General features: G+C 41.5%; 1 protein-coding gene across 4 annotated transcripts in view; it reads right to left on the minus strand.

Annotated features, from left to right (window-relative positions):
• Positions 1 to 25609, minus strand: part of CCDC149 (coiled-coil domain containing 149) — a 104989-nt gene that overhangs the window by 44658 nt on the left and 34722 nt on the right. For all 4 annotated transcript variants that reach the window (XM_024246356.3, XM_054553783.2, XM_063723341.1 and 1 more), the window contains 3 exons: positions 23929 to 24090; positions 21117 to 21155; positions 706 to 813 (listed from right to left, as the gene is read on the minus strand). In XM_024246356.3, the coding sequence (XP_024102124.1) occupies positions 706 to 813; positions 21117 to 21155; positions 23929 to 24090 (309 nt within the window). The remainder of the gene's footprint in view (positions 1 to 705; positions 814 to 21116; positions 21156 to 23928; positions 24091 to 25609) is intronic.

The raw sequence follows: 25609 nt of genomic DNA on the forward strand, positions 1-25609 counted from the left end.
TGTTGCAAAAGCTACCTCTGGCAAGGAGTTGGAAATGAATCAATCTTGGCAAAATGGGAAATGATTTGGGGGGACAGAATTAAACTTGGGTAGTTTTTCTTTCCTTTCTCAATTGTACTTTTGTTCATAGCTTCAGCTGGGAGAGAGAGTGCACACATTTAGTTGGGAGTTTATGAGTTCATATTTTATAATTAACGTTGCCAACAGGGGAGTTTGATTAATACCAAGCAGTGGATTTTGAGCAATGTTCCATATAAATTGCCAAATTTAGCAATAAAATAAATTGGTTATGCGAACATAATTAGTAGGATGACTACTTAAAATTCAAAACCGAATGTGAATAATTCCAAATCATCTGAGCCACAAATCCATTATTTGTATATAAGGGGGAAAGTATAACATTTGGGTTTTATTTTGCCCTCAACTACAGTGTTATTCACCACCAAGTTGAACATAATGAAACTTCCACAATGGGTTGTGGCAATATTTTAGAGCCACTGAGAAACACACATATACATGCATGCACACACACAAAGGGAATGTAAAAAGGTAAGATACGCTAAACTGCGAATTTTCATTATAAATTTAAAAATCTATAACAAACTTTTCAACAAATGCTGCATTACGTTTTTCCAATGTGCAATATATAAACCTCGAATGCACAATTTTGCAGCAGAGCTTTTTCCCTGTAAATACTCACAGTACCTTGTTGTCGCCCTGGACTTCTCCAAGCCTTTGCTGAAGTTCTTTAATTTCTTCTCCCAGATGTTTATTTCGGTCCTGAGAATCTCTCAATAGTTGTGCAAGATTAGCCTAGAAATATCAACACATTATGAAATACAATCAGAAATGGAGCAGTGGATAAATGCAGGGCTTTATCGGGCTTGTGGATGCTGGCGTCTAACCCCAGCTGAACCACACAAAGCCCATTATAGTAAACACATATATGAATGCAGCCAGTGTGTGAATCACACCACTACAATGGCATGCAGGAAAATGAAGTTGGCCATGAACCTCAATTTGGAGATATTCTTTGTTTACAGAATGGCTCACAGAGGGTACTTGAACAAGCAATGGAAAAGTCAGTCTTATTTGCCTTAAAAAAAAAAAATTGTGAGGCTGAGGCAGGAGAATTGCTTGAGCCAGGGAGGCAGAGGTTGCAGTAAGCTGAGATTGTGCCACTGCACTCCAGCCTGGGTGACAGAGCAAGAATCCATCTCAAAAAAAAAAGAGAGTTTATCACTAAAAATCTGGAAAAAGGACATAGAGTTCAATTGTAAAATTTGGGCCAGGCCAACAATATAGAAAAAGTTTCATTTTTTTGTTTGGATAGCTTCTTATTCTTCAAATATATGTTGTCTCATGAGCTTTCGTGTGTGACCTCAATGCCTAGAATTTTGATTACAATTCTAGGGGGCAGCCAGAGAAGAGGTCAGTGACGAGCAACAATCTCTGAAATCAGGATCCGGAAGAAATGCAACAGTTTCCTGGGCTAGATTTCCCCTTCTTTATTTCCTTATTCTACCTCACATAGTACTAAATAGCCAGGATAATCGCCCTTCATTCCCATCTTCATGACATCATCCTTTCCTTAAGATTTGCCTCCTGTTGGGATCCAGGTCCCTCCAGTCTCCATGGCCGGTCCATCAGCCAGTCTCCCCTTTTGGTGTGGCTCCATCTCACAGCCTCATGGTCCCTTTCCCCAGAGCATGCAGACACCTTTTACCATATCCTCACCCCTTTCCCACATTTCCTGAACCTGGGATTCCTGGCCGCCCATCTAGCTACCTATTCCAGCCTTTTACTCACATTCCTCCTTGCTCGCATGGCTTCTTGTTCTCCCGTACTATTCTTACTTTGCTAATGGACTTGCCCTAATTCTCACCTGACTTATCACATTCTTATTGAACCTTAGCAGGAAGAGACTGCAAGCTACTGAAAGGCAGAGATTCTGCTTTCTGTTTCCTCTGCTTCCATATGTGTTGTTCCAGACAGTGCTTAGGTACCGACAAGTGTTTTAAAAGCTCATGATGAATAAATGAAGGAAGAAAGGAGGGAAGGAAGCAAGTAAGCAACCCAAACAGGCCTCCTGGAAGGTGGAATCATTCAAGGAGAGTCAAACAAGGGATATTAGAGATGATCTTAATATGAAAGAATCCCTTCCTGCTGCAGCTGAAGAAGAAACCCAAATCCAGAGAGGTTAGGGAACTAACCCGACTGGAATGGCTACATTTCCAAAGACTTCAATGCTAATACTTTGGGGAATATGTAACTATGGTGGGTACTAAAAAGAGAATTAAAGGGAAAAGAAGATAACGATTACATGTTGGCTGACCTCCCGTATCCCATTTGTTGGGATATCCTGTTGTCTTACCTACTACGTCTCCCCACCTCATGCTCACCTCCCTGTGGTCCCCCACACAGACCAGGCATGATCCTATCTCAGTGCCAGGGCCCTATTCTCTCTGTTTGGAATGCTTTCCCTCCAGAGAGCCTCTTGGTTCACTTCCTCACCTCCTTCAGTCTTGCTCAAAGGTCACCGTCTCAACAGGATCCATCTTAACCGATCGATTTAATACTGAAACCTTCCCCAGTGCTACCTTATCTTTTTTTCTGGAGCACTTGCCATCTGTTAATATACCATATCATTTACTTCATGGTTCATTGCTTACTGTTGACTCCTTGTCTCCCTCTCCTTACTAAAACACAAGTTCCATGAAGGGCAAGGAACTTCATTGTCTCTACTGACCTCTCCCAAGCACCTAGTAGATGCTCCATAACTATTTTTAAAATAAGAGGCAATAAGCTGAGTGTGGAGGTTGCACTCTCCCTAGGAGAGATCACGAATAATAAGAGTATACCAAGACTGAAACCAATGCCTGGCATGGAGACTTGCAAAGAAAATCATTCATCCCTGGCTGGCTGCTACGGCTCACACCCGTAATCCCAGCCCTTCGGGAGGCCGACACAGGCGGATCACCTGAGGTCAGGAGTTTAAGACCAGCCTAGCCAACATGGTGAAACCCCGTCTCTACTAAAAAATACAGAAATTAGCCAGGCATAGTGGCACATGCCTATAGTCCCAGCTACAGTGGAGGCTGAGGTGGGAGAATCCCTTGAATTGGGATGGTGGAGATCGTGGAGGTTGCAGTGAGCTGAGATCGTGCCACTGAACTCCAGCCTGGGCAACAAAGAGAGACTCTGTCTCAAAAAAAAAAAAAAAAGAAAAGAAAAACGTTCATCCCCTTTGGCTGGATTTAATCAAGCCCTGATCTCTACTCACTTATTTGAGAACATTACTCAGTAACTCCATCGAATTTTTCAGCCCCCTATTTGCAAAGCTCCCATCTTGTAATATTTGAGTTCTAATTTTTCCAGATTTCTGTTTTCCTAAGACAAAAATTTAGTGATGGATGAGGAAAATCAAAACCTATTTTGTAGGTAGGAAAGCAAAGAAACATGAGACACTGTGAACAAATGACTGCCTTTGGAAATTTCCCTGAATGGGAGGAATCAGAGAGATGAGGCTGCATTCTGATCATGCCACTTCCTGGGCTGGGTGACCTGGCAGGAGTTTCTTAATCTCTTGGGTCTCCCATCTGTAAGATGGAGCTAGCAACACATAGTTATTTGATCTTTAAATAATGAACAAAGAATGCCTACCACAATGCCTGGCATCCCATGTGGGCTCATTAAAGGCGGGTTATCTCCCTCAACTGTGTCCACTCCACGGCTCCTACTGCAACGCTCAGTGAACAGAGCTGTGTAGATGCAGCGAAGGCCTCCTTGGACACAGTTGACTCCTTTGCAATCCTGCCCCTTTATTGTTGATTATTCGTTCATTCATTTATCTGACAAATATTTATTGGGCACCTGGCATCTGCCTGGCACTGTTTTAGACCGGGAGATACAGCAGCAAACAATACAGACAAAACCCTTGCCCTTGGAAACTGACATTGAATGGGTGACATTACATTAACTACATTATATTACAATAGAATATATAATGCATCCGTGTGCTAGATGATAACATGCTGCAGAGAAAAATAAAGCAGGCAAAGGGAATAGACTGTGTTGGAAGAAAGGGCCACAGAAGGTTTCACCGAGAAGGCCACATTTAAATCAAGATTTGAAAAAGGAGAGAGAGAGAGTCTTGTAGGTATCTTGGAGAAAAAGTCCCAGACAGGGGAAAAGGCAAACAGGCTTCCCTCTCTCCCTCTCCCCATCACATCTCAGAACTTCCATTTGAAAGCACAGCTCAAGGCCACAAGAGCAGGCTGACCACAAGCACTACAGCGAAGTCGACACATGACTCAATTCTTGATTTTCTTTTCCTGGTTCCCCCTCTCCATCCACAGCTCTCCTTCCTTAGCTCAAGGTGTCACATGTGGGTGGCCTCTGCCTTTCCTCCATGGAACTCCAGAACATTCCCCAGACATTAGCTCATTGATCCTTTTCCCTGGCAGCAAACATAATCCCTCCCTACCAGATGGAGGGTCAGGCCACTGGGCAGCAGTGACTGTCCCTGGGGAGCGGCAGGAGGAGCAGCCCAGCGCTTGCTCGGTCTGGGAGCTGGCTGCCAACTGCACATGGTCAGGTGAATCTCAGCATCCCCATCTGGAGGAGATGCAGCAAAATTCACCCAAACCTTCATTTAGCAGAAGAGAGGTCCAAAGAAATGTCTGTAAGGGCAACAATGAAAATGTAAAAAAAGACAAGGGAAAAAAATCTCCAACCTCCCTAAGCTTCCCTTTTTAAATCAATATTTCCTTAGTCTCTGGTGGGCGGGAAGACCGACATTCACTGACCAATGTAACTGCAGTGGCTACATTGGTAGCTACTGTATTGGTAAACCAGTACAACTCAGTCTATTGGTGGGAAAAGAGTTCTCTTTTTCCAATCCATAATAGATCAATACTTTTGTAAAATCTAATAAAAATGAGTTACTAGGCAAATAAATTTAAGAAGACAAGAAGATAAAACCCCAAGTGTGTATCATTAGACTCAACAGACATAAAACCATGCTGTCAAATTGCTATAAAAGTTTCTGAACACTTACTCTCAATTTCTGTATGTATCTTGTCATGGACCAGAAACAATTAGGTTGCAGCCTGGCCCTGGTCCTTGGGCCTCACTTTAAAAAGCATTGAGCTCAAATGGTTTTCCTAGGGATATGGAAACTAGAGTAAAAAAGACACTCAGTATAAAAATCAGTCAATAATTCCAGTGATGGCCAGGACAGAGGGCAGGGCTGCTTTAGGAAACAGTTATTTAGAGACCCAGTGATGTGATTATTGAACATTATTTACTCTGGAGCCTGGCTGAAAAGAAATCTACTAAGAGCCAGGCATTTCTACATTAGCTGCAAAACAATGGTTTATTAAAATTGCAATCCTCCAAGTGAGTTCACTATAAATCTACCCCAGCTTTAAACTTGACCCCTGGAGTACAGTGGGGTCGGGGTGGCACCACTGCTTCAAAGCAGGTGACTGTAATTTTCTTTTACATTTAACAGGCTAGATTCCTTGTCAACATACAATTCTTTTCTATTCAGTCCCTCCACCTCCTCAACTCCAAAACAATAACTTTGAACACTAGAAAATGACTATTCTGATATGGTGCATAATTCCTTGACATATACCTTAAAGAACAACAAAAAAAAGAAAGTAGTACATTCCAAAGTGCTCAAAATAGAGGAGAAAAGTTCACACGATTCTTTTGACCAAAAATAACACCCATGACTCACACACGTTCACTATAACAATCCATCAAGCTAACACACGGTGCCTGCTTATAATTTACCAGCTATGCAGAGCGCTTTATCTCCCTGTTACTGAGAAGGACTCTGTGACCATCAGTTTAGAATAACAGCACTATGTAAAGGAAATGTCAGGGAGAAGTGGCAGCCTGCCTAAGACTGGGTTTCACAGGGAAGGAAAACAAAACCAAGAGATTCTTTCCTCTAAATCTCTGGGGGCAGGAGGCAGCATAAATAGCAAAACATAAAAAGGTTTAAAAAGAAGCCTGTTTTAAATATTCAGATCAAGCGAGAGCCAACATTAAAGGCTGACATTTTTGCTCTGATAATAGTGGAATGTTGAATATAGTGGGATACGTGGGAGAATCCATATATTTAAGTCACTCTTTCTAGCTAGGAGTTTATTAAAATTGTGATGGGAAAGGGAGCGAAGAGAGATTTGATGAAAACATAGCGGAGAGATTCAAGGCCGAAAGGATATGACAGCTTTCCATTCTGAAACACCTTCCTTTGTCAAGGAACAACTCAATCCCCAATTATAAATGATGCCTGCAGAAGCAATTCACCAAAGCCAGCCCCGGGTGTGGGAACTGGGAGGCCCTAGAAATTCTCTCTGGACAGGGATGATGACTACAAATACTGACAGTTGTTGTGAAGGCAAAGACCAGGAAATTGATTGAGCCGTCGGATCTCACCCCCAACCTCTTCCCAACCGTTTGCAGGAATCCTCACCGAGGTAGGTTAGCCACATGGGAGAGGGCAGCTATCTTGCAGCATTTCTTTAAGCCCTGCTGCACCCTGAACTCTAGCTCTTGCCTCTACCACCGTTCCAATTCCCCTATAAATGCCGCAAAATAAGTCAGAATGGTTTACACTACAAATGCAACATGTTTTTTAAACTTACAAGAACCAATGGGAGATTTTAAAATACGGACAGTCCCTGATTTAATGATGCTTCGACTTATGATCTTTCAACTTTACAATGGTGTGAAAGAGATAGGCATACAGTAGAAACTGTAGTTTGAGTATACAGCCATTCTGTTTTTTGGTTTCAGTACACTATGGAATAAATTACACTTTATAAAATAGGTCTTATGTTAGATGATTTTGCCCAACCTTACACTAATATAAGTGTTCTGAGCATATTTGAGGTAGGCTAGGCTAAGCTAAGCTATGATGTAGGTCGGATGTACTAAACGCATTTTCAACTTCTAATGTTTTCAATTTACGATGGGTTTATCAGAATGTAACCCCCTTGAGCATCCCTTTATGATTAAAACCCTCAGCAAAATCTGCATGGAAGGGACATACCTTAAGGTAATAAAAGCTATCTATAACAAACCCACAGCCGACATTATGCTGAACAGGGAAAAGTTGAAAGCATTCCCCCTGAGAACTGAAACAAGACAAAGATACTCACTTTCACCACTTCTATTTAACATAGTACTGGAAGTCCTAGCCAGAGCAATCAGACAAGAGAAAGAAATAAAGGGCATCCAAATCGGTGAGGAGGAAGTCAAAGTGCTGCTGTTTGCCGATGATATGATCATGTACCTAGAAAACCCTAAAGACTCCTCCAAAAAGCTCCTAGATCTTATACATGAATTCAGTAAAGTTTCAGGATACAAAAGCAATGTACACAAATCAGTAGCACTGCTATATACCAACAGTGGTCAAGCTGAGAATCAAATCAAGAACTCAACCCTTTTACAAACTGCAAAAAAATAAAGTACTTTGAAACATGCTGAACCAAGGAGATGAAAGACCTCTACAAGGAAAACTACAAAGTACTACTGAAAGAAGTCAAAGACAACACAACCAAATAGAAACAAACCCGTGCTTTTAGATAGGTAGAATCACTATTGTGAAAATGACCATACTGCCAAAAGCAATCTATAAATTCAACACAATTCCCATTAAAACACCATCATCATTCTTCACAGAACTAGAAAAGACAATCCTAACATTCACATGGAACCAAAAAAGAGCCTGCATAGCCAAAGCAAAACTAAGCAAAAAGAACAACTCTGGAGGCATCACACTACCTGACTTCAAATTATACCATTAGGCCATAATCACCAAAACAGCATGGTACTGATACAAAAACAGCGACATAGATCAATGGAGCAGAATAGAGAAGCCAGAAATAAAGTCAAATACTTACAGCTAACTGATCTTCAACAAAGCAAACAAAAACATAAGGTAGGGAAAGGACACCCTATTCAACAAATGGTGCTGAGATAATTGGAAAGGCACACGTAGAGGAATGAAATTGGATCCTCATCTCTCACCTTATACAAAAGCCAACTCAAGATGGATGAAGGACTTAAATCTAAGACCTGAAACCACAAAAATTCTATAAGATAGCATCAGAAAAACCCTTCTAGACATTGGCTTAGGCAAATACATCATGACCAGGAATACAAAAGCATATGCAACAAAAACAAAGATAAATAGATGGGACTTAATTAAACTAAAATCTTCTACAGAGCAAAAGAAATTATCAGCAGAGTAAACAGACAACCCACAGAGTGGGAGAAAAATCCTTGCAAACTGTGCATCCAACAAAGGACTAATATCCAGAATCTACAAGGAACTCAAGCAAATCTGCAAGAAAAAAACAAATATTCCCATTAAAGAAGGGACATAACATGAAGAGACAATTCTCAAAAGAAGATACATAAATGGCCAACAAACATATGAAAAAATGCTCAACATCACTAATTATCAGGAAAATGCAAATCAAAATCACAATACAATAACACCTTACTCCTGTAAGAATGGCCATAATTTAAAAATCAAAAAATAATAGATGTTGGCATGGATGTGGTAAAAGGGGAACACTTTTACACTGCTGGTGGGAATGTAAACTATTATAACCACTATGGAAAACAATATGGCAATTCCTTAAAGATCTAAAAGTACATCTTCCATTTGACCCAGCAATCCCACTACTGGGTATCTACTCAGAGGAAAAGAAGTCATTATATGAAAAACACACTTGCACATGCATGTTTGTAGCAGCACAATTCACAATTGCAAAAATATGGAACTAGCCCAAATGCCCATCAATCAATGAGCGAATAAAGAAAATGTGGTATATATATATATATATATATATGTATATACATACTATGGAATACTGCTCAGCCATAAAAAGGAACAAAATAATGGCATTTTCAGCAATCTGGATGGAGTTGGAGATCATTATTCTAAATGAAGTAACTCAGGAATGAAAAACCAAACATTTTAAGTTCTCAATGATATGTGGGAGTTAAGCTATGAGGACACAAAGGCATAAGAATGACACAATGGACTCTGGGGACTCAAAGGGAAGGATGGGATGGGAGTGAAGAATAAAAGACTACATATTGGGTACAGTGTACACTGCTCAGGTGATGGGTGCACCAAAATCTCAGAAATCACCACTGAAGAACTTACTCACATAACCAAACACAACTTGTTCCCCCCAAACTACTGAAATTAAAAAAAAAAATCAACCCCCTTGTAAGCTGAGGAGCATCTGTGTAATCATGGATCATATTTGGCAATGACCATGATGTTAAGCGAACCTATTTTCAATGATCAAATATTTGACAGTGGTCAAATTTGACAAGCCCTAAATCTTTCAGCTTTGGGAGAAAAGTTTCCATTCTATACCATTTCTCTCCCTCCTGTAAGAAATGAGAAGATGGACATGAAGGGAATCAGGATACACCACCCTAAATGATGCCACTTTGGCATAAGGAATCTTTTGAGCTGAAGGCAACTGAGAATCAACAAACGCAGGAAGAAGAGTTCTCTACACTCCCTTGTCTGTCTAAAAGCAGGCATACATTTCCCTTTGAGAAGGTGTCACCCACTTCAGTACCAGGAAGAAGAGAGAGACTCCTATCACCAGAGACAGTCGGCACCAAGATGAATCTTGATAGATAATAATGTTTTGTGATGCTAATTGTCTCAAAATGAAGTCACTGATGACAAGTGACAGTGAAACTGTTGACCCTTCAAAGTGATAAACATATGCATAATGGTCTGAGGTGGTAATACCTGCTGTGGCTAGGCACCCTGAGACCTGACGAGAAACTGAAGTCACATGGTAGCTGAGATAGTGAGTGTGCACACTCCGTGGAGGGCCATAAAAACAGCAAAGCAACTGACCATGGAGAAGCATCTGTAGAACTTCTGTCTGTGGTAACTCTGAGGCCGCCTCTGGATACCAGCTGTGGCCGCCGGAAGTTCTGCCCAAAAAGAGCAGTTAACCCCCTGCTGGTCAGCATTTTTAGAAAATTCCGGCCCTCTCTAGTTTGTCTGTGGGTGTGTGGGTCTCCCCGGCTACTCGCTGTGGTTTGTCCCCTTCTCTCTCATCACTGCCTATTGGCTGAATATACTTACATGATTGCTGGTGTGTGAAAGCCTCACAATAAATCGTGAATTTGAAAACATTTAATTGGCCACTGATTGATTGTGAAACCTCTTGGGCCCTGTTGGAATTAACATAACTAGGCTGATTCAAACCTGACACAATATTCTTCATAAACAAATTTACCAAAATAACCCTTATCTTTCATTAATTTCTCCCATATATTTCCTGGTTGCTTTCCCACAATTCGTCATCACTCAAAGCCCAAATCCCCTTTCCTTTGTTAAAATGGCATATAAGCCCCTGAGTCTAACTGCTTCCTGAGTTTTATTTTTTTCTGTGAATTCCCATTGCATGTAAAATGTTAGCAAAATTGTATGCTTTTGTCTTTTGTCATTTAAGTTTGCAGGCCCGTCACTGAACCTAACAGGAGAAAGGAAAACCTTTATTTCTCCCACGGACAAAACAAAAAACAAAGTGATAAAAGTTTAAGAGAGGCTGGGGGCAGTGGCTCAGGCCTGTAATCCCAGCACTTTGGGAGGCTGAGGTGGGAGGATCACCTGAGGTCAGGAGTTTGAGACCAGCCTGACCAAAGTGGCAAAACCCCATCTCTATTAAAAATATAAAAATTAGCCGGGCGTGGCGGTATGCACCTGTAGTCCCAGCTACTCAGGAGGCTGAGGCAGGAAAATTGCTTGAACCCAGAGGTGGAGGCTGCAGTGAGCTGAGATCACACCACTGCACTCCAGCCTGGGTGACAGAGCAAGACTTCATCTCAAAAACACAAAACAAAACAAAAACAAAAAAGTTTAAGAAAAACCTTTTAACCTTGTGCTATTCCAGACACTGGAAATAGGAATCAAAGAGGTAGGCCACATGTTTTCACCTGTGTCCTTAAATATTTCAGACCAGTAGCCAGTAGAGGAAAAGGCCAATATTTCAGGAACAATCCTGCAAGTTGAAACTGCCTTTGCAAAATTATGACAGTAAGAGAAATCTGACATGGCTGCTAACCTCACAGGCTGGCTGTCTTCACTCATTCCCCAGTGCAGAAAGTAGAAAAGTTCCTCTTCAAAGCTCATCTTGGTTTAAAAATAAAATAGTAGACGCTAGGAATAATAGCTCCTTACTCTAAAGCCTTCTATCAACTATTAATTCTTACACTTTAGCCCAGGCATGTCTGGACAGGCCCAGCCTAGTCTTAGCTCTAGCTTATGCCCCTTCCTTATTTGGAAATGTTATTGCTTCCTTAAACCTTTCATAAGCAACTTCCTCTCCTTCTTTGTTCTTCCCTGCACTTACCTATTTAGGAAAGTTTTAGGCTATTAGCAAATCAGGTATCAGTTTAAGATTGTGAGGTTCAGCTCCAGCCAGTGGATGCAGGACACAGCGGTAAGGATGACCCAAATGCATAAGGGACAAATATATCTGCTTTTCGTTTGTTCAGGTGTGCTCTCACCATTGTTCCATCTGCGAGGGGCACCCTTTCTGTAGAAAGTAAAGAGTGCCTTGCTGAGAGATCTTTTGTCTCGGTGCTGACTTTTCTTCATGGGACTGATAATCTATTTCTAACAATTTCGGTATTTCTAACACCTGGCGTGGGCCGGGCTAACTTTGGGAGAAATTTAGTTTATTGTTTAAATAATAGCCCTTCTCAAAAACTAAACTGCTCTTGTAAAACTAATGAAAATCCACCAAGTTAGAAGGAAGAAAGGGACCTGAATTCTACTGAAAGGTAGGTATCATTAAATAATCACCAGTCATTATTCCAGACATCACAAGATTTGCAGTTTCCCTAATTATTCCTGCTAATAATGCCACTATTGTAGAACCTAAGATTGGCATTTTGAGATGTCTTTCTAGGTTTTCGCATTTCTGATAGCTGGATAACCTCACTGGGACTAGCCAACTGGTCCTGTGACCCTCACCCAGGAACTAACTCAGCCCAAGAAGACGGCTTTGACTCCCTGTGATTTCATCTCAGATCCAACAGCACTCCCCACTCCCTGGCCCCCTACCTGCCAAATTATCCTTGAAAACCCCTAGTCTTCAAATTTTCAAGGAGACTGATTTGAGTGATAAAAAAACTCCGGTCTCCCGTTCAGCTGGCCCTGCCTGAATTAAACTCTTTCTCTATTGCAATTTCCTTGTCTTGATAAATTGGCTCTATCTAGGCAGTGGGCAAAATGAACCCACTGGACAGTTACAAAGTCATCCCAAATCTTCAGAATTTACTAAATACAGTTGATCCTTGAACAACACAGGCTTGAACCACACAGATGCACTTATGTGTGAATTTTTTTCAACCAAATACAGATCAAAAATACAGTATTCACAGAATGTAAAACCCATGGATATGGAGGCCCAACTTCTTGTATTCACAGGTTCTGAAAGGCTAACTGGGGAACTTGAGTATGTGAGAATTTTGGTGTACATGGGGTTCCTGGAACCAATCCCCTCTGTATACTGAGGAATGACTGTATATGTAACCTCACCATGGAAAAGTTATTCTACACCATAATATAAAAATGATGTATTCCAGAAAGTCTGGTAACATACCTCTCAATCTGAAGACATATAAATCAGAACTGGAATTCAAAAATTGGAAGAAAACGAGAGAGACAGACAGGCAGACAGACATGCAAGCCCTTGACCTAGGCACTTTCTCAAGAAAAGTAAGGAAACAGAGAATGAGAAAAAGAGACCAGATTTTTACATGGTATTAAAAAGTTTGATACTCTGGGACCCTTAAATCCATACCTTCGATATGGGAAAGTACTAGATTAAGCAAGAATACATTTAAAAAAATGTTTGATGAAACATCAAGGGTTCTTGAGAGGCGTGATTGACGGCAAATTTAATTGCAATTTCTACTCTGCTGCTTTGGTCTGATGGTGACTCCTGTGTTAATAGAGTGAAACTTGCTTTGCTTAGCAAGGGCCTCCTATTCACAGCAACTGCCAAAGTGATGACCTTTGCTACAGCGACAGCTTTCTTAGTTACAAAAAGAACAACCACCCAAGAGCTTATTCATACACATTTTTTGGCTGTGCAAGGAGACCTTAGCAGCCTACTGCCACCTTGTAATCTCAAAACACACACTTGTGAATGAATGCATTTCCAGGCCCCACAGGCAAATGCTTTTGAATAGGCTTGGGAGGTTGCTATTTAAATAAATGTTTGCTTCATCTTGGCCATTATGATTCTGCATCTGCCACTTAGTGGCTCCATTAATAGCTCCCAAGTTCTTTAGACTCATTGAGCTTAAATTTCCTCATCTATAAATCGGGGGATGCTTCCACCTTCCTTACAAAATGGTTTCAAGGATTGAAAGGGCTTATGGCAAGGTGCATTAGTCCTCACAATAAAGTTGCTGTTGTTACGATTTGGGAGTGCTCCTAGGGACAGGACCTGGGATTTCTTCCTAGTTTCCCTGGTGTAATGAAAAAATCACACCATTCAAAGTGATATAAAAAGAAACATCTCAAAGCACTTGAGATCTTTGAAGGAAGTTTTAGGTTCTGAGCAACAAACCAGGACGTATATACAAAGTCACTGTGATTTGCAGTCACAGGAGACTAAAATAAGCTTGACCAAGGAGACTTTTTTACGGAAATGAAAGGCTCCTTCCCATCCCACAAAGGGCCACTCTATGCTCTGATTTTTCCAGGGTTGTCATCTTGGCGCATGTCACTGTCTAAATAAGCCATCACTTTTTAGAGGCGAGAAGGCAACAGCTCCCTCCTGGACCAAGAGAGATACCTTTTGTGGTATGTCTGCTTGAAATCAAAACAGGAAAAGACAAAGATCTTAAAGATGTGTTTGACTGTTTATTCAAGGAGTTTTCACCGGGAAAATGTACCTCTGTGACCCCGAAGAATCCCGTCTTATAAGAAAATTAACCCAAGATAATTTAAATGCCCCTTTGTCTGCTTTGCAGGAACTGCTTGTTTAGCAAAAGAAAAATATTTAAAGGGTCATTGGAGATCTTTTGGTGATCTCTCACTGCAGTGCAAAGGGGCGCTCTGTGTACACTGCTGCCTGAAGTCACAAGAAGAAATTTTCATTTCAATATCCCACGAGAAGCTATTAGTGCAATCACTGTTGTCTCAATTTCTTCACAGCTTCTTTAACGGATGATTTGCCATTGGAAATTGGTTGTTTTAAAAAGGATTCTGAGTACCAAAAGAAAGCCTCAACAACTATATTTCTAGAACCACAAATGTAAAAGTTCTCATCCGTCCTTTAATGCGAAGACCCAAAAAGCAAAAAAAAAAAATATATATATATATACATATATATACACATATACATATATATACACATATATATACATATATATACACACACACACACACACACACACACACACACACATATATATATATAGGTTGCTACAGGAAAGAAAACTGGCTTAGCAGGTAAAAATTCCTAGCTCAATTTCTGGTTCTCTACCACTCCTAAGCAGAGAGGTTTGAACAAGACACTTAATCTTTAGACTTCCAAAATGGGCTGGACTGAATGTTGACTATAGTTTTTCCCAGCTGAAACAGTCTAAGAATCGAATATAGAACAAAAAGCCTGAACTACAGCACCAAACTACAAGCTAGAGGGGTCTGGAATCTAAGCCTCCTCCATTAACCTGCTATGTATCCTTGGATAAGTCACAGGAAAAATTAAAAATATCCAATATTCATTGAGCACTCTCCAACTAACAGACAATGAGCATCACAAACACCACCACATCAATTCCTCATAAGAGCTTTACAAACACATCTCAATATCATGTCCATTATGAACAGGAGGAAATTGAGTCTTAGAAAGGTGACACAGTTTGCCCAGTCAGCAAGTGGAAAGGTTAAACTTGAATCCATGCAATTAAATGCCAGAATCTAAGTTCTTTTTATTTATTGCTAACTGTGATGCTGCCCTGTGCCTTTATGAAAGACATACCTCCCAGTGTGACCTCAGAAGAATGCTGGGAGATTACATGCAGGCATGCATATATGCATGGTCTCTGAAAAATACAAAGTGTTTCAAAGGCTAAGAATGTGGTATTGTTTTCTATCTATATTTGAGAAGAACCATCAATACATTTAGAGCAGCGGCTCTTAACTGTGGTCCATGGAACACCAAGGATCTATAGAATGGCTGTAGGTCTGTGACTCCATGAAATTGAATGCAAATTTTTTTGCGGGCATGTTCTACAGCAAAGGCCCGTGGCTTTCAACAGATCCTCAAAGGTATCACTGATTCACAAGAGAATAAGAACCACTGGTCCAGAGAAATGGAACTGAAACAAGGAGAAAATCCAACAAGGAGTGATCATTGCAATCTTTCCTTCTGAGTCAAGAAACAAACAGGGGAAGAGCCCAGTAAGCTCAGATCACAGAAATTCAACATTCTGGGTCAAGAAACGAAAGTCACAGCTTCAAGGCCAGTGGGCAATAATATGCTCATTGTGGCATCTTCTCCTTTTCCTATACATACATCTCGTGACCTCCCCGTCACATCTGTTAACTCCACCTGTTAACTCAGCAGCTGGTTCTTGTTCCAGTGCCTTCCGCTTATACAAGGTATGTTTGCTTTGCAGCTGGAGAGGTAAACACTTCCCCTGCTGTTCTGCCTTTGGTATAAATATTTAGCATAACACAGCAGACTCCAACTCAGGGTGTGTGCCTCGATCCCCTTCCTGCCGGTGACACAGTTTAGAAACTAATTGTGCCTCTCCCTTTCCATACTTGCCCATGTAAACCAAAGCTTTCTGCTTCTGGCTAAAGGGAAAGTTTCATGACAACCAGCCCCTAAAAATTTAATGCTGCATTTTCCTCCCCATGCTGAACTATGAAGAGGACACCTTACCACCTACCCTAAAACCAATCACATGCTTAAATAAACTAATGGTAAATAGAAATGTAAAATATGTTTAGGGGCAAGAGTCTTCTTTTTTCCAACTCCTAGAGCTATTTCCCCACTAGTTTACCCATTACTAAGTCAGAATTCCCTCCCTAATTTTGGACTGTATGTTTCTCTACTTAGCACTGATTACCATTTAACAACCTATATATTTTAATTGTTTCATGTGTTGTCTGTTCGTAGCATCCCTAGTACAATAACTATATTATTGGTCCAAACCAAGATACCTTGGGGAGTGAAAGGGGGCACTAATAGAAATGATCCCAAGACAAGAGGTGTCAATGGAAATGGTCCTGGATAAGATGAAGGGGCGGTCACTTTCGCTACAATGCAAGTTCCAAGCTCAGGGATCTGGGTCTGTCTTTTTTCACCCCTGTGCCCCTCCTGTCCAAATACTTATGGATACACCCATGGGTGCTCCCTGAGTCATGGTAGTTACCAGCATGAACTCTGAGTGGACTGCAGAGGTTCAAAGCTCTGGCTCCATCACCAGCTAGTTATGTTATTTCTTTGGGTAGTTTCCTTGAGCTCTATATGCTTTAATTTTCTCCCTTATCAGATGGCAATAACCATAATAGTACCTACCGCACGTGGCTATGTGAGAGTTAAATGAGGTCATCTACAGCAAAATGTCCAGCACAACAGCCAGTGCTTGGTAAGAGTGAGCACTCAATGACACCGGCTGCGATTACTATGATCTGTCCTCCTGCGACTGTTTTAAGAAGGCGTGTAAGGCAGATGGCTGTGACACTGTCTACCCGGCACCCCTCTACATGGTGGTGGGAGGAGCTGCCTTTCATCAGCAGCATGCCTGACCACGCCCATCTGACCCTGAAACAGGCCATTGGCCTGAGCCTAGAACTTGGGAGCAGCCTTTTCCTAGCAGCCAAAGGTGTAGGGGCTCCATCCCAACTGCAGTTGGTAGTCACGCTTCCGCTTCTGAGGAGGAAGCAGGCGCAGAAAAGGAGATGAGAGCTGAGGAGAGGCCTGGGCTCCTGGGCCCTGCTGTGGCTATTCCTGGGGCCCAGCTGCACTTCTGTCTCCCATGAGGGCTGCTCAACCAACTCTTCCCATAATCTATGAGCCAGAACCTGTCTTTGGAGCAAGCTACTTTGAGCAGCAACTGCAACCAAAAGGGTCCCAACAAGGGCAGTGTGTCCTGTTGACAGCCAAGAGCTGTGCTGGACAGAATCAACCTGCTAACATGCAATTGTTTAAAAAAGAGATGACAAGGAGGAGCAGCAGGTGAGAAACATTGATGGATGCTCACCTTGTGCCAGGCACTGCACATTGATGGATGCTCACCTCGTGCCAGGCACTGTACTGAGGCCTCTACTTGCACTGTCTCATTTGATCCTGACAGCCACACTATGCAGTGGGTACCATATTTATCCCCATTTTATGGATGAGAAAGTTGAGACTCAAGACACTCAAAGGAGCCTTCCCAAAGCCTCACAATTAGTTTAGTGGACATCATTGCTAACCCCTAACAGCCCTTCCATCCCAAGTGATGAATCAAAGTCGATGAGTGTGTAGCAGCACCCTGGTGCACGCTATTAGACCAGGAATGGGAGCAAGTCCTACACTGGCCCAGCCAGACTGGAGAGGAGGACTTATTTTCCATGGCTGCATTTTCTGCTTCTCCTGAGGGAAACCAGACACAGAAGGAAGCTGATACTAAATGTAAGAGGAAGCTGATGTGCTTAAGTCAGCAAAATGGTAGTGTTGTCAGGTAAACTACAGAATGTCCAGTTACATTTGAATTTTAGATTAACAATGAATAATAATTTAATATAAGCCTATCCCCAAAATCACATGGCACACACTTTTGTACTTAAAAAAGAATACAATTTTCTACATTCCTATCTGAAATGCAAATGTACCGGGTGCCCTGTATTTCTACTTGCTAAATTTGGCACAGTGGAGAGAATGAGTACATGACAACTTCATGAAGCCATAAACCATCAAGTACTTAAAGCCCACATTACCTCTGAACTTCTCGCTATGTAAGGTAATTAATTCATTTATTGTTCAAGCAGTTTAGAATTTGTCACTTGCACCCCGAAGCATCCTATCTCGTGCAGCAATCACTGGTTCCAACCCAGGCAGGGAGGCTCCAGAGCCCAAGCTTCCACCACTACACTCAGTCCTAAAGAGACAGAAACTTAATGCCATATGAAAAGCTACAAAGCCAATGTTTAGGACGTTGAACTTATATTTTTAGAGCTGTAAGAATGCAGCTTAACAGACTTACTGGGATTCATCAGATTCTCTTCAGTTGATGTAAATTTTTTATTATAAAGTTGTGGAATGTGAATTCCCCTAAAACTATAAAACTCCTTCATGAATACTAACAAACTCTAAAATAGCAGCAAAGGTGCTGCTTATAACCTCCGAAACCTCAAAACCCAAAACACCTGGCAATTCAAGATTAAGAACTCCAACTTTTAAACATTAAAGATAAATTTCCCCATCCTGGCTAATACAGTGAAACCCCATCTCTACTAAAAATACAAAAAATTAGCCGGGCATGGTGGCAGGCACCTGTAGTCCCAGCAACTCGGGGGGACTGAGGCAGGAGAATGGCGTGAACCCAGGAGGCAGAGCTTGCAGTGAGCTGAGATAGCGCCACCGCACTCCAGCCTGAGCGACGGAGCGAGACTCCCTCAAAAAAAAAAACAAAAGATAAATTTCTACATTTTGTTTAGAAAAAAAGTCAATGAGCATCACAGAAAAATGTGACTTTAGATCAAGCCTGGAGCATTATAAAATAATCCTGTAAGATAGGAAGGGAGCGTATAAGTAAGCATGCTGAATGAATGAATGGGTAGCCGTAGGACTGAGTTGGTCTCTGAGGATAAATGTGTGTGTGTTGGGCAAACTGTTCACCAGCATAAAAAAGTCTCAAGGCAATGACCCCATGGAATCAAGGAATTTACATGTGGTGCTGGTACACCATCAATGAGCAGAAGCAGGATGCTGGGTTAGCCATGACAGCTGGGAAGAGAGCAAATCACTCCTGGGTTGCTATCTGCATCCACCCATTTCAAAGTCCTGCTCAGGCACAGAGGCTTCCCTATAATGGGAAATACACAGCATTAACATCACCATCATCTGGACTCCCTTCAAGTCCATAAAAAGCCGTCATTTAGGGCATGTCAGTACAGAACAACTATAAAGTTAAGGAAAGTTCTAACAAAGTTATATATGAAAATAGCTTGCTCTCTCATTCTCTCTCTCTCTCATAAATACATGTATAAGAGAGAGTGACTCAGTGGTTCCAACCCAGGCAGAAAGAAAGGCTGCAGAGCCCAAGCTCCCACCACCACACTCTCAATCCTAAAGGGACAGAAACTTAATGCCATTTTAAATGCTACAAAGCCAATGTTTAGGTCATTGAACTTGTATTTTTAGAGCTGTAAGAATGCAGCTTAACAGACTTACTGGAATTCATCAGATTCTCCTTAGTCAATGTAAATGTTTTTATTATAAAGACACAGAACATATCTATCTATGAGAGAGAGAGACACCAAGTTAATCTATAAATTTAACAAAACCCCTATAAAAGTACCAATAGGATTTGTGTGGGAAGGATCAGAGGAGAACTTGATAAAATGTTTCTAGGTTTTATCTGAGAAAAGTAACGTATAAGAAACCTTTGAAAAGGAAGAGCAAAGTGAAGAAGGTTAGCCCAAAAAGATATTAGAAGTATTATAAAGCAAAACAATAAGAATAACGTGGTAGAACCACAGGACTTTTCAGGGAGCTCAAAGGAACAGAACAGAGAGTTAAGAAGCAGATCCACATATATATAAGGATTTGATGATAAAAATGTGTATGTAAAACCATTGGTTTGGTCAATAAACAGTGTTGGCCACCGTGCAGGAGAAAAGAAAGTAAAGGCATGTGAATTTTAATGGAAGATGGCTTTTAAGAGTGTGAAGTGGCAGAACCTAAACAAAACAGTATGCACCCACAGAATGGCATGCAGCCACCAAGTATTATGTACCTACCAAATGGTATACACCCACTAAACATTATGTACCCACAGAATGGCATTTACCCACCAAATGGTATCTATCACCCCCCGAATATTATGCATCCACAGAACGGTATGCACCCACCAAATGGTATGCACCCACAGAAGAGCATGCACCTATAGAACGACATGCACCCACTGAATGGTATGCACCTGCAGAATGGTATGTACGTACTGAACAGTATGCACCCACAGAACAGTATGACCCACTGAATGGTATGCACCCGCAGAATGGTATGAACCCACTGAACAGTATGCACCCACCAAATGGTATGTACCCACAAAACAGCATGCACCCACCAAATGGTATGCACCCACAGAACAGCAGGCACCCACAGAACGGTTTGCACCCACAGAATTGTATGCACCCACAAAACAGTATGCATTCACCAAATGGTATGCACCTATAGAAGAGTATACAGCCACAGAATGATATGCACCTACCAAGTGGTATGTGTCCATTGAATGGTATGCACCCACTAAACAGTATGTATCCACTGAACAGTATGCACCCACAGAACAGTATGACCCACTGAATGGTATGCACCCGCAGAATGGTATGCACCCACTGAACGGTATGCATCCACAGAATGGTATGTACCCACAGAAGGGAATGCACCCACAGAATGGTATGCACCCACCAAATGTTATGTACCCACTAAACAGTATGTATCCACTGAACAGTATGTACCCACAGAACAGTATGCACCCACCAAATGTTATATGCCCACAGCACGTGCCCACTGAACAGTAGGTAGCTCAAGTCCTGTAACCATGTGCCCTCAACTCTATCTCCCATCAGGATTCCCAGCAAGAAAGGGAATGCAGTCAACTGGTGTACCTCCACCAACCAGACTTCACTGGGTTTCCTTCACTCCACTCCCAATTTCTCTTTGCAGTTGGAATCTCTACCCACTCCTCCCAATAACAGAAAGAATTCCAGCAAATTAAAGGAAGTTCTCTACATTTTGAGATTCCCTGATCCTCCCAATTGCTGCAAGGTATCAATAAAAAAATCTGAGATCAGAAATAAGTCTTACCTGTTTCCTTTTTTCAGGAGGAAGTGATGGATCTCCATCCTACAAACAAACAAATGCTACATTTTACTCTTTTAAAAAAATAGATGTACTTAGAAACAAGAAGTTGAACTAAATTATGAACCTAAATGTAGACTCCCCCCACCCTCCCCACCCTGCAGCCAGTAATGTGCTGAAGCAAGCTCAAATATACTTTAAAAAAATAACTACAAACTGAACCAGAGTTATTTTGGAAAAACCTCTAGGGAATCAGTTCCCATTAGGACCAAATCTATATATTTCCTAAAATTGTTTGAACACAAAAACTGGACTTGTCAAAATTCTTTTTGATCACAGCCTAAACTGAAATAGCATTTCATTTGGTTTGAGTTCCTCTTTTAAATAGTTAGAACCAAAGGAACAGTGATGGGGACACACATACACATACAGAGAGAGAGGAAAAGAGAGAGAAAGAGAGAAAGAGAAAGAGAGAGTTTTCTCTATGGGCAGAACAATCAATGTTGGGAGGGACAGTATTTGCTCAAAGTTAAGAGGACATTGAGAACTTCTAGTCCTATTAGATTTTTTTTTTTTTTGGCCTTAAAAGGATGCAAGCCAAGCATGGTGGCTCACGCCTGTAATCTCAGCACTTTGGGAGGCCAAGGTGGGCAGGTCACTTGAGGTCAGGAGTTCGAGACCAGCTGGGCCAACATGCTGAAACATGTCTCTACTAAAAAAATACAAAAATTAGCCAGATGTGGCGGCGGGTGCCTGTAATCCCAGCTATTAGGGAGGCTGAGGCAGGAGAATTGCTTGAACCCAGGAGGTAGAGGTTGCAGTGAGCAGAGATTGCACCACTGAACTCCAGCCTGGGCAACAGAGTGAGACTCTGTCTCACAAAAAAAAAAAAAAAAAGGATTCGATTCCTCTCCCTTTTGTGCCACATCAGGGAATACAAATATCTCAGGTGAATAAGCGAATGCTCATTAAATGAGCACTCTAATATCTGATGCTGTCCACATATAAGTCAACACGATTTTAACCTGAGGAATCTATTCTATTCTATTTCTACTCCAGGGCAGTTTAATAATGCCAGCACAGATAGTTAAATGTCAGTAATAGTGTCCCACTTAAAAAAGAGATTGCCTCAAAAGCAGCAAGAATGAAAACTAGTATTACGCAGTTGGCATTCTCCATTTCAGTATCATCTGCATCTTAAAAGTTTTGCCATATAAAAACCTAGAGAAAATAAAAAAGCCAGGATACAAGAAAGGTTACAAAAATTATGGATATGTCCATACTGTGTATTACCATGCAACTGTTTAAAAGACTGAGTTAAAGGCCAGGCGTGGTGGCTCATGCCTGTAATCCCAGCACCTTGGGAGGGCGAGGCGGGCGGATCACGAGGTCAGGAGATCGAGACCATCCTGGCTAACAAGGTGAAACCCCGTCTCTACTAAGGTGAAACCCCGTCTCTACTAAGGTGAAACCCCGTCTCTACTAAAAACACAAAAAATTAGCCGAGCGTGGTGGCAGGTGCCTGTAGTCCCAGCTACTCGGGAGGCTGAGGCAGGAGAACGGTATGAACCTGGGAGGCGGAGCTTGCAGTGAGCCAAGATCCCGCCACTGCACTCCAGCCTGGGCCACAGAGCAAGAATCCATCTCAAAAAAAAAAAGACTGAGTTAAATCTGTATGCCTAGAAATCTGGATGATTCAAATCTGGATGAGTTACATCTGTAGGCCTAGAAAGATGTCCAAAATAAAGTGCTGAGGGAAAACAGCATGTTTTATTATTTTTAAAAATAAATTTGGAATTTATTTTATTTCTGCATGATTTTTTTTTTTTCTTGAGAAGGGTTCTCTCTATGTTGCTCAGCTTGGTCTCAAACTCCTGGGCTCAAGCAATCCTCTCATCTCAGCCTCTCAAAGTAGTTGGGACTACAGGTGTGTCACTGCATTTGGCCTAATATAACTCTCTGCAAGGATGGCAATGCTCTCTATATATACACTGTCCAATACAGTAGCCATCAGTCACACGAGCCCATGAAATGTGACATTGAGACTGAGGAATGGAGTCTCTTATTTTACTTAATTCTAATTAATTTAAAACTAAGTAGCCACCTGTAGCTAGTGGCCTCTGTATTACTGTAGACTTATGAATCCTCTTTTTAAAGAACTCTATATAATTAAATTAACAAGTAAACAGCCACACATACAGTAGTCCCCACTTGTCCTCAGTTTCAGGTACCTGAGGTCAACCATGGTCCAAACATGTTAAATAGAAAATTTCAATAAATAATTTATAAATTTTGAATTGCATGCTGTTCTGAGTCGTGTGATGAAATCTTGCACCATTCCCCTCCATCCCGCCTGGGATGTGAATCACCCCTTCATCCAGGGTATCCAGGATGCCTATGTGGCCCACTCACTAGTCACTTAGGAGCTGGTTTGGCTATCAGATTAAAAAAACAACAGTATATGTAGGGTTTCCTACTATTTGTGGTTTCAGGCATCCACTGGGGGTCTTGAAACATGTCTCCCTTGGATAAGCCGGGAGCCTACTGCAAACACACATGAATATGTTCACAGATGCCAGAGCAAGAAGCATATACATACACACTTACACACACACACACACACACACACACACACACAGATTAACTTGTGAGTGGGACTGGGTTGTTGAGGAAATAGAGGTGGTGACTTTTACTTCTAAATTTTTCCACTTTGAACTGTTTGCATTTAACCATTTCTAAAGAAACAGCATGTGAAAATCTCTTTATATCTTAATTCAGGGAACAGGAAAGTCGCCGAACAGGGCAGCCTAACACTTACAATCAGCTCTCGGTACTTCTTCTTCAGTGACTGGTGGCGCTCCCGGAGCTGATTGGCCATGAGTTTGTACTGGTCCCTTTCCTGTTGACAGGTGTCCAGCTCCTTGGAGAGGATCAGCAGGGCTTCCTTCTTACTCTCCAGCTTCCTCTTACACACCAGGTACTGCAAAGCAAACAAATCCAGGCAATGGGTCAAAAACATCCACGGGCCTCCATTTAACACACACCGTACCTCACACACCCTGTGGGGAATTTTTGCCATTTTCATTTTTAGAGCTCATGTGCTGAGAGACGTTTTTCAGCAAATGACATGTACTTTAGGCTTCTACAGGGCTAACATGCAGTGCCCTCATGACAGAACCTAAACCTTGGACAAATAAGTTAAAAAGCAGAAGGTTTCAAAAAGTTGCATAAATGGGTAAACAGGTAGACAGCTAGACTCCAATTTTGTTTAAAAAGGATTTATATATCCCGATAAGATTATGTAAAATTTTATTAAGATATTTAATAAAAATCTTATTAAAATGTTACTAACGATAATCTCTTGGTAGTAAAATTATTTACCCAGGTTTAAAATTTTTTCTTGATGCTTTTCTGTGTTTTCTAAGTTTCCAGAGTAAACCTATATGGTTTTTTGTCTGTTTGTTTGTTTGTTTGTTTTTTGAGACGGAGCCTTGCTCTGTCATCCAGGCTGGGGTGCAGTGATGTGATCTCGGCTTACTGCAACCTCCACCTCCCAGGTTCAAGCAATTCTTTCACCTCAGCTTCCCAAGTAGCTGGGAATACAGACGCGTACCACCATGCCCGGCTAATTTTTGTGTTTTTAGTAGAGATGGTCAGGCTCTTGTTGGCCAGGCTGGTCTTGAATTCCTGACCTCAGGTGATCTGCCCACCTTGGCCTTACAAAGTAGTGGGATTACAGGTGTAAGCCACCACGCCTGGCCCATATAGTTTTTATTGTAAAAAAAAAATACCCAAAAAGTTATTAAAAATAATTGAACCATAAATCACCACAATAGATTGCAGCTGCCCACCAAACCCAGCAGCGATTTTCTCACTTGCAAATTAATCCACCAACATGGCCCTGATGTGTTTAACTTTTCCTACGATTCAAATGCAGGCACTCCCCATCCAGAGACCAATCTTAGGAGCTAAGTATTTTAGCCACATTTTGAATTCTCCCAAACAAGTTGAGTACACCTGGTTGGAACTCTTGCCTCTCAGAGTGATGAGATTTCTTCATCCTTCCTTCTGCTCACTCTCCTGCACCGCGAACCACCCTCACCTAAGTCTGACCCACCATACTGGCCAGCGTGGGCCAGAATAGGACTCTTCACTTTTTATTGGATATATTGCACCGTCTGGTATTATTCACATATGTGAAATGTGGCACTAAATACCTTTTGAATTTGCCCCATAAAAGACCAAATTCAGAGCATTCATGAAAACAATTTATAGTTTCATTATACACTCTGACATGAGTACTTTGTCATTATGGACGCTCACACAAAGCAGAGCGAGAATCAGCACTCCCATTCCACTGGAGTCAATGCTCTTTTATGGACAAAAAGCATTACTCATATATAGTGCTTGCTAGGAACTGACTTTGTTAAGTTCAATTTCAAATAAATGAAAGGGAGAAAAAGAGAGTTTTGTGCATTTGCACAATTTTTTTTTCCTGA

Source organism: Pongo abelii, chromosome 3 (genome assembly GCF_028885655.2).
Source record: "Pongo abelii isolate AG06213 chromosome 3, NHGRI_mPonAbe1-v2.0_pri, whole genome shotgun sequence".
Lineage (NCBI taxonomy): Eukaryota > Metazoa > Chordata > Mammalia > Primates > Hominidae > Pongo > Pongo abelii.